We start from the raw sequence: 9,316 nt of genomic DNA, 5'->3' as shown, positions 1-9,316 counted from the left end.
AATCGTGGGCGTGGCATAGTCAGGAAATTCCCCAGGTGATTGGCATGGTTGGTGAGGGGTTATGGGTGGGGCGTGCGGTGAATGTCTTCCAATAAGCAGTGGCTGATAGATGGGCGGGGCTGTGAGGAAAGTTTCTAAGTTTTCTGTCAGCGAAAGGGGCGTGGTAAGATGACGAAGAGACGCGTATACAGCGGCCTGTGATTGGCTATAGTTGACAGTAAGCGGGGATTTGGTTGGCTGGGGAGGATGCACTGGCTGTGGGGATCCGTGCTTTGAGGTGAGCGGAGTGAGGAGCCGGCCGTGTCCAGGTGTTTGGATGGTTTATTCGGTCGGTGAAGTTCTGGTGTGGTTGAGGCCTCTCCTCCGGCTGTGTCCGGTTTCCTCTCTCCTCCAATCAGTCCCGGGGATCGGATGGGGCTATTATAGGGATGGGGGGCGGGTTATAGACACCTATATGTCACATCAAGTGTGGGGGAGGGGTTCTGTAGTCCTGTTTTGGGGTGACAACGCTTCTCCTCCATAGATTACTATGAGTGAGTGTTGTCACCCTAAGACAGCAAGTGTGTTACTGGAAGGATCACTAGAGGTTGGTGTGTCCCACTAATGTGTGCATGTGTGCTCTCCGTGGTCGGTGCGTCCCACTAGTGTGTGCTCTCCGTGGTCGGTGCGTCCCTCTGATGTGTGTGCGCGCTCCGTGGTCGGTGCGTCCCACCAGTGTGTGCTCTCCGTGGTCGGTGCGTCCCACTAATGTGTGCGTGTGTGCGCTCCGCGGTCGGTGCGTCCCTCTGGTGTGTGTGTGTGCTCCGCGGTCGGTGCGTCCCTCTGGTGTGTGTGTGCGCTCCGTGGTCGGTGCGTCCCACTAATGTGTGCGTGTGTGCTCTCCGTGGTTGGTGCGTCCCTCTGATGTGTGTGTGTGTGTGCGCGCGCGCTCCGTGGTCGGTGCGTCCCTCTGATGTGTGTGTGTGCTCTCCGTGGTCGGTGCGTCCCTCTGGTGTGTGTGTGCGCGCTCCGTGGTCGGTGCGTCCCTCTGGTGTGTGTGTGCGCGCTCCGTGGTCGGTGCGTCCCTCTGGTGTGTGTGTGCGCGCTCCGTGGTCGGTGCGTCCCTCTGGTGTGTGTGTGCGCGCTCCGTGGTCGGTGCGTCCCTCTGGTGTGTGTGTGCGCGCTCCGTGGTCGGTGCGTCCCTCTGGTGTGTGTGTGCGCGCTCCGTGGTCGGTGCGTCCCTCTGGTGTGTGTGTGCGCGCTCCGTGGTCGGTGCGTCCCTCTGGTGTGTGTGTGCGCGCTCCGTGGTCGGTGCGTCCCTCTGGTGTGTGTGTGCGCGCTCCGTGGTCGGTGCGTCCCTCTGGTGTGTGTGTGCGCGCTCCGTGGTCGGTGCGTCCCTCTGGTGTGTGTGTGCGCGCTCCGTGGTCGGTGCGTCCCTCTGGTGTGTGTGTGCGCGCTCCGTGGTCGGTGCGTCCCTCTGGTGTGTGTGTGCGCGCTCCGTGGTCGGTGCGTCCCTCTGGTGTGTGTGTGCGCGCTCCGTGGTCGGTGCGTCCCTCTGGTGTGTGTGTGCGCGCTCCGTGGTCGGTGCGTCCCTCTGGTGTGTGCGCGCGCTCCGTGGTCGGTGCGTCCCTCTGGTGTGTGCGCGCGCTCCGTGGTCGGTGCGTCCCTCTGGTGTGTGCGCGCGCTCCGTGGTCGGTGCGTCCCTCTGGTGTGTGCGCGCGCTCCGTGGTCGGTGCGTCCCTCTGGTGTGTGCGCGCGCTCCGTGGTCGGTGCGTCCCTCTGGTGTGTGCGCGCGCTCCGTGGTCGGTGCGTCCCTCTGGTGTGTGTGTGCGCGTGCGCTCCGTGGTCGGTGCGTCCCTCTGGTGTGTGTGTGCGCGTGCGCTCCGTGGTCGGTGCGTCCCTCTGGTGTGTGTGTGCGCGTGCGCTCCGTGGTCGGTGCGTCCCTCTGGTGTGTGTGTGCGCGTGCGCTCCGTGGTCGGCGCGTCCCTCTGGTGTGTGTGTGTGTGCGCGTGCGCTCCGTGGTCGGCGCGTCCCTCTGGTGTGTGTGTGCGCGCTCCGTGGTCGGCGCGTCCCTCTGATGTGTGTGTGCGCGCTCCGTGGTCGGCGCGTCCCTCTGGTGTGTGTGCGCGCTCCGTGGTCGGCGCGTCCCGCTGATGTGCGCGCGCGCTCCGCGGTCGGCGCGTCCCTCTGGTGTGTGTGCGCGCGCTCTGTGGTCGGCGCGTCCCTCTGGTGTGTGTGCGCGCGCGCTCCGTGGCCGGCGCGTCCCTCTGGTGTGTGTGTGTGTGCGCGCGCGCTCCGTGGTCGGTGCGTCCCACTAATGTGTGCGTGTGTGCTCTCCGTGGTCGGCGCGTCCCTCTGGTGTGTGCGCGCGCTCCGTGGTCGGCGCGTCCCTCTGGTGTGTGCGCGCGCTCCGTGGTCGGCGCGTCCCTCTGGTGTGTGCGCGCGCTCCGTGGTCGGCGCGTCCCTCTGGTGTGTGCGCGCGCTCCGTGGTCGGCGCGTCCCTCTGGTGTGTGCGCGCGCTCCGTGGTCGGCGCGTCCCTCTGGTGTGTGCGCGCGCTCCGTGGTCGGCGCGTCCCTCTGGTGTGTGCGCGCGCTCCGTGGTCGGCGCGTCCCTCTGGTGTGTGCGCGCGCTCCGTGGTCGGCGCGTCCCTCTGGTGTGTGCGCGCGCTCCGTGGCCGTTGCGTCCCTCTGGTGTGTGTGTGTGTGTGCGCGCTCCGTGGCCGTTGCGTCCCTCTGGTGTGTGTGTGTGTGCGCGCTCCGTGGCCGTTGCGTCCCTCTGGTGTGTGTGTGTGCGCGCTCCGTGGCCGTTGCGTCCCTCTGGTGTGTGTGTGTGTGTGTGTGTGCGCGCTCCGTGGTCGGCGAGTCCCTCTGGTGTGTGTGCGCGCTCTCCGTGGTCGGCGCGTCCCTCGTGTGTGTGCTCCGTGGTCGGTGCGTCCCTCTGATGTAATGTGTGCTCCTCTGATGTAGTTTTTGTCTCTATGACCTCATCTGACTCTTTCCCCTCCCCCAGGTGGCTCTCTCATGAGATTGGACGATGTCGGAGGACTGGGAGGGGAAGACACTTGGACTCCACCCAGAAGAGGTGCGCTTTGACTCGGGTCTTGCGGAGTCTCTGCAGTCCCTGCAGGATGAGGGTCTCCCTCGATATTCTGGACCCTCCAATCCGGACTCCTCCCTCCCCCACCAGTCTAAAGAGCAGCAGGCTGAGGCCCAGGACACAGAGCGTATAGACTCCTCCTATGGATCCGCCTCCATCATAGACAGCCTGCCCCCTACTGGACACCCTGAGACCACAGAACCCGCCCCACAGACTCTGATTGGTGAACCGAACATCCTGGTGGCAGAGAGAGCTCCACAGACTAGCACTGTGCCCCTTACTGAGGACACCCCCTCCTACGGCATAGAGCCCAACCCACAGACTGCCAGCCTTCCAACCGGGGGGGTCACCGGGAGCCTAGGCACCGAGTGCATCAACAGCTTCACCTACCTGTCAGAAGAGGGTGACACGTGAGTACCCTGTGTACAACCCGGGGGGGGGGGGGGGGGAGGGGTTCTTCCTGGTCACATGATCACTTTGTAAACTGCCCCGTGTTGTATACGGATAGCATGGCTCGGTGGGTATCCTCTGTTGCTGTGTGACTGTCAGTAACCGCACTGTCACCGCACACATGGAGCGCCCCCACAGCTCAGCGTCCCACACCCTGATTTGTGTATGTGGGTCACCTTGGTGGGTGTCCTGGGCCCTCACAGAGTCCTATGTCTGCAGTGCAGGTTTGTGCGACTCTTTGAGGGAAAGTTCATTCGTAGCTGGAAGACTTTCTTCTCATTGGTGGTAAGCCCATAAACCCCGCCTACAATGGAGGCACACTGACTCCTCAGCGGGTCCTGCATTGCCATTACAAATGCACCAAGCATGGCCATTACTTCCTATTGGACCACACAGGGACTCAGGAGGTGGAGCCAGCACTGAGCAAGCCAGGCAGCAAGCTCCCTGCACCAGAGGAGCTTACAATCTAATTCCCCCCCAAAGTCGCACATTATTAATATTATACATTGACATAGCTCTGATGTATACCGTGGTGCTGCACAGAGAACACAAAACCAGTTGCTTCAGACTGCACCACAGGAGCTTACACTCTAATGCCCCCTCCCCCACAGTCACATCAGTCTCTGCACCAGAGGAGCTTACACACTAATGTCCCCTCCCCCACAGTCACATCAGTCTCTGTAACCAGAGGAGCTTGCACTCTAATGTCCCCTCCCCCACAGTCACACACACTATTATTATACATGTATATAGCTCTGACATACACCGCAGTGCTGTACAGAGATCACTGAGCCAGTCACATCAGTCTCTGTACCAGAGGAGCTTACACTCTAATGCCCCCTCCCCCACAGTCACATCAGTCTGTACCAGAGGAGCTTACACTCTAATGTCCCCTCCCCCACAGTCACATCAGTTTCTGCACCAGAGGAGCTTACACTCTAATGCCCCCTCCCCCACAGTCACATCAGTCTCTGCACCAGAGGAGCTTACACTCTAATGCCCCCTCCCCCACAGTCACATCAGTCTCTGCACCAGAGGAGCTTACACTCTAATGCCCCCTCCCCCACAGTCACATCAGTCTCTGTACCAGAGGAGCTTACACTCTAATGTCCCCTCTCCCACAGTCACATCAGTCTCTGCACCAGAGGAGCTTACACTCTAATGCCCCCTCCCCCTCAGTCACACGCTATTATGATGGTATGTGGGGGGTGTCTGTACTCGGAGAAGTTCCGGTGCGCTGTGACGTCTGTGTGGTTTGCGAGTTGAGCTGTGATCAGCATGTGATGGAGAGGAAGTAACCTGGTACCCTGTGCAGATGGGAGGACGGAGACAGCCTGCGGTGTTGTAGTCTGATCCACATATGGCAGCATGTCTGGTCGTTCAAATAAATAAAACCATTAAAAAAAAAAGTATAAAAACAAAATATATATAATAAATCACTATATTGCCCTAAGTATTGGCCCCACCCTTTCCACACACATGACCTTTAATGACCCCCCAGTCTTAGTCCGTAGGGTTCAGTATTGATTTGGCCCCGCCCTTTCCACACACATGACCTTTAATGACCCCCCCAGTCTTAGTCCGTAGGGTTCAATATTGAGTTGGCCCCGCCCTTTCCACACACATGACCTTTAATGGCCCCCCAGTCTTAGTCCGTAGGGTTCAATATTGAGTTGGCCCCGCCCTTTCCACACACATGACCTTTAATGACCCCCCCAGTCTTAGTCCGTAGGGTTCAATATTGAGTTGGCCCCGCCCTTTCCACACACATGACCTTTAATGACCCCCCAGTCTTAGTCCGTAGGGTTCAATATTGAGTTGGCCCCGCCCTTTCCACACACATGACCTTTAATGACCCCCCCAGTCTTAGTCCGTAGGGTTCAATATTGAGTTGGCCCCGCCCTTTCCACACACATGACCTTTAATGACCCCCCAGTCTTAGTCCGTAGGGTTGAATATTGAGTCGGCCCCGCCCTTTGCAGCTATAACAGCTTCAACTCTTCTGGGAAGGCCGTCCACAAGGTTTAGGAGGGTGTCTATGGAAGGTTGGACCATTCTTCCAGAAGCACATTTGTCAGGTCAGGCACTGATGTCGGGGGAGGAGGCCTGGCTCGCAGTCTCCGCTCTAATTCATCCCAAAGGTGTTCTATGGGGTTGAGGTCAGGACTCTGTGCAGGACAGTCAAGTTCCTCCACCCCAAACTGGCTCCTCCATGTCTTTATGGACCTTGCTTTGTGCACTGGTGGGCAGTCATGTTGGAACAGGAAGGGGCCATCCCCAAACTCCTCCCACAAAGTTGGGAGCATGAAATTGTCCAAAATGTCACCTTAAGAGTTCCCTTCACTGGAACTAGGGGGCCAAGCCCAACCTCTGAAAAACAACCCCACACCATAATCCCCCCCCCCCCCCCCCCACCAAACTTTACACTTGGCACAATGCAGTCAGGCAAGTACCGTTCTCCTGGCAACTGCCAAACCCAGACATGTCCATCGGATCCATCGGATTGCCAAACAGAGAAGTGTGATTGGTCACTCCAGAGAACACGTCTCTTCTGCTCTAGAGTCCAGTGGCGGCGAGCTTTACACCACGGCATCCGACGCTTTGCATTGCACTTGGTGATGTAAGGCTTGGATGGAGCTGCTCGGCCATGGAAACCCATTCCATGAAGCTCTCTACACACTGTTGTTGGGCTCATCTGAAGGCCACACCAAGTTTGGAGGTCTTTAGCTATTGACTCTGCAGACAGTTGACAACTTCTGCGCACTGTGCGCTTCAGCATGCGGTGACCCCGCCCTGTCATGTGACGTGGCCTACCACTTGGTGGCTGAGTGGCTGTTGTTCCCAGTGGCTTCCACTTTGTTATAATCCCACTAACAGTTGAGCGTGGAATATTTAGTAGCCAGGAAATGTCACGGATGGACTTATTGCCCAGGTGGCCACCTATCACGGGACCACGCTTGGAGTCACTGAGCTCCTGAGAGCGACCCATTCTTTCACCAATGTTTGTAGAAGCCGTCTGCATGCCTAGGGGCTGGATTGTATACAACTGTGTCCATGGAGGGGATTGGAACACCTGAGTCACATGATTGGGAGGGGATTGGAACACCTGAATCACATGATTGGGAGGGGATTGGAACACCTGAATCACATGATTGGGAGGGGATTGGAACACTGTGTGTGTCTTTTGGGCCCGAAGGTCTTTAATTGCATACCTTATTTTACACACACTGATGTCATCACTGGGTCTCTGTGCATCTCTAGCCAAGGTAGGCAGATCATGGCTGGTGGAAGGAGCTGGCAGGGAGTTGTTGTACATAGCTTCCTGAAAACATCACAGCACCCTGCCTCAGTACTTCTCTCAGGAGCCCTCAGTCCTGATGCAAACAGTGGGCTTGCTCATGGGAGGAGTTGGGCAAATATTAAATGCCTTCATGGGTGGTTGTCAGTCTGGAGGATTGGGCGTTCCTTGGCAGGCTGTATTTGCACGAGAACACCCACATGTGATCCTGAGCCTCCTTGGTTGAAAGAACTGAAATTCAATGAAAGGGGTGGGTCACGGACAGTTGGAAAATGGAGGAAAGAGCTAGATGATGCTGGACGTCCTCCAGCCAGGAAATAAGGCGAAGCTCTGTCTGACATGCTGTGACTTCGAATGCACATTGTGAGAAGCTCCCAGTGTGCAGTGAAATCAGAGTAGGCTGTTTCAGTCCAGGAGAGGAGCCGGTACCCCCGTGCCAAGGCTGTAGGGGGAGGAGCCGGAACCCCCGTGCCAAGGCTGTGGGGGAGGAGCCGGAACCCCCGTGCCAAGGCTGAAGGGGGAGGAGCCGGAACCCCCGTGCCAAGGCTGAAGGGGGAGGAGCCGGAACCCCCGTGCCAAGGCTGAAGGGGGAGGAGCCGGAACCCCCGTGCCAAGGCTGAAGGGGGAGGAGCCGGAACCCCCGTGCCAAGGCTGAAGGGGGAGGAGCCGGAACCCCCGTGCCAAGGCTGAAGGGGGAGGAGCCGGAACCCCCGTGCCAAGGCTGAAGGGGGAGGAGCCGGAACCCCCGTGCCAAGGCTGTAGGGGGAGGAGCCGGAACCCCCGTGCCAAGGCTGTAGGGGGAGGAGCCGGTACACCCGTGCCAAGGCTGAAGACCAGCTTTAGCCTTCAGGAGGCAATATTTTTTCTATACGGGGAACATTGACCTCAAACTAGCAGGAGGAAATATTATTTACCTAAAGAGTAGTTGATGCTTGGACCCGACTTCCATCAGAGGTAATGGGGCAGTCAGTGAAAATTAACATGGGATTGTATTTGGATACGAGTGCCGGGTGGACGGATGGGATTGTATTTGGATACGAGTGCCGGGTGGACGGATGGGATTGTATTTGGATACAAGTCCCGGGCCGGGTGGACGGATGGGATTGTATTTGGATACAAGTCCCGGGCCGGGTGGACGGATGGGATTGTATTTGGATACAAGTCCCGGGCCGGGTGGACGGATGGGATTGTATTTGGATACAAGTCCCGGGCCGGGTGGACGGATGGGATTGTATTTGGATACAAGTCCCGGGCCGGGTGGACGGATGGGATTGTATTTGGATACAAGTCCCGGGCCGGGTGGACGGATGGGATTGTATTTGGATACAAGTCCCGGGCCGGGTGGACGGATGGGATTGTATTTGGATACAAGTCCCGGGCCGGGTGGACGGATGGGATTGTATTTGGATACGAGTGCCGGGCCGGGTGGACGGATGGATGGGATGGCTCGGCCTGTCTCTGCAGTCAGTCTCCCTGGCCTCTATGCTGGGAGATGGTGTCGGGGGTTGTAGGTTGTGCCACTTCCCCTCCATGAATACTTTTGGTGTGGGTAAGGTGTGTACAGGTTGTGTATTTCCTCATCGGGGTGGGGAGCTCGGGGATTCCCGGGTGTTTTTATGGACAGGCCGGGGAACATTCCTGAGCTGTTTGTCGGCACGTTCCTCATTGTCCTGTACTGTGAGCGTCGGTGGAGGAGTCTCACGCTTTGTACTGCGCTCCGGGTATGACAGCTGCATCCATAGGCTCTGTGTATCTCCTGCAGTCCTGGCTCCTCCTCCCGCACCCTGATCCTAGATCCTAATCTGCTGATCTAGTAGAAGCTCATGGAACTGGATTCCTCTGCAGGTTTCCTAATCCCCCCCCTCTGCAGAGTGCGGCTGTATCCCACCTGGGCATGGCTTGCCATAACGTGGCCGTGTCTGCGGGTAAAAAGGAGCTGAGCTCAGAAGGAGAAGATTTGCTGTGTGATGGGGTTTAAACGCCCTCTGAAAAGCAATCCACTGCATGTCATTTTTTTTTTTTTTTCCCCAGAGAGGAGGCAAGGGAGGCTGCTGCTCACATGAATGAGCAGTAAGTGGCTGTGGGGGCAGAGGCCTGTTGATTTTTTCAAATCTGACAGCTGCTGGGGGGAAACGCCTGCATGCTGTCAGAAGGGACCATTCGGGGAGGGGGGGGGGGGGTCTACTTGGCACCGTGTTACAGCACCCTTTGATATGTTCACCATGTTGTCACGTTACAACCATGTATTTTATTGGGATTGGATGTGATGGACCGACACAAAGTGCCACATAATTGTGAAGTGGAAGGAAAATGAGAAATGGTTTCCAACATTTGTTACAAATAAATGTCTGAAAAGTGTGGCGGCATTTGTATTCAGCCCCCTCTACTCTGATACCCCTAACTAAAATCTAGTGGAACCAATTGCCTTCAGAAGTCACCTAATGAGGGCTGGATTGACAAACTCATGGGGCCCCCAGGCAATAGGGGATCAT

At 57.7% G+C, this 9,316-nt stretch overlaps 1 protein-coding gene across 1 annotated transcript in view; it reads left to right on the top strand.

The window, feature by feature from the left end:
- The first annotated feature begins 228 nt into the window (after positions 1-228).
- The window catches only part of NFKBIE (NFKB inhibitor epsilon), a 43,697-nt gene continuing 34,609 nt past the window's right edge, over positions 229-9,316 (top strand). The window contains exons 1-2 of the mRNA XM_089665879.1: positions 229-277; positions 2,990-3,486. Of these exons, the coding sequence (XP_089522005.1) occupies positions 3,014-3,486 (473 nt within the window). The 5' untranslated portion in view covers positions 229-277; positions 2,990-3,013. The remainder of the gene's footprint in view (positions 278-2,989; positions 3,487-9,316) is intronic.

Source organism: Staurois parvus, unplaced genomic scaffold (genome assembly GCF_062004578.1).
Source record: "Staurois parvus isolate SC_StPar_1 unplaced genomic scaffold, SC_StPar_1.0 ptg002397l, whole genome shotgun sequence".
In the NCBI taxonomy this organism is placed as follows: Eukaryota; Metazoa; Chordata; class Amphibia; order Anura; family Ranidae; genus Staurois; species Staurois parvus.
The sequence above is the reverse complement of the archived record's forward strand: the minus strand, read 5'-3'. Positions and strand labels throughout refer to the sequence as shown.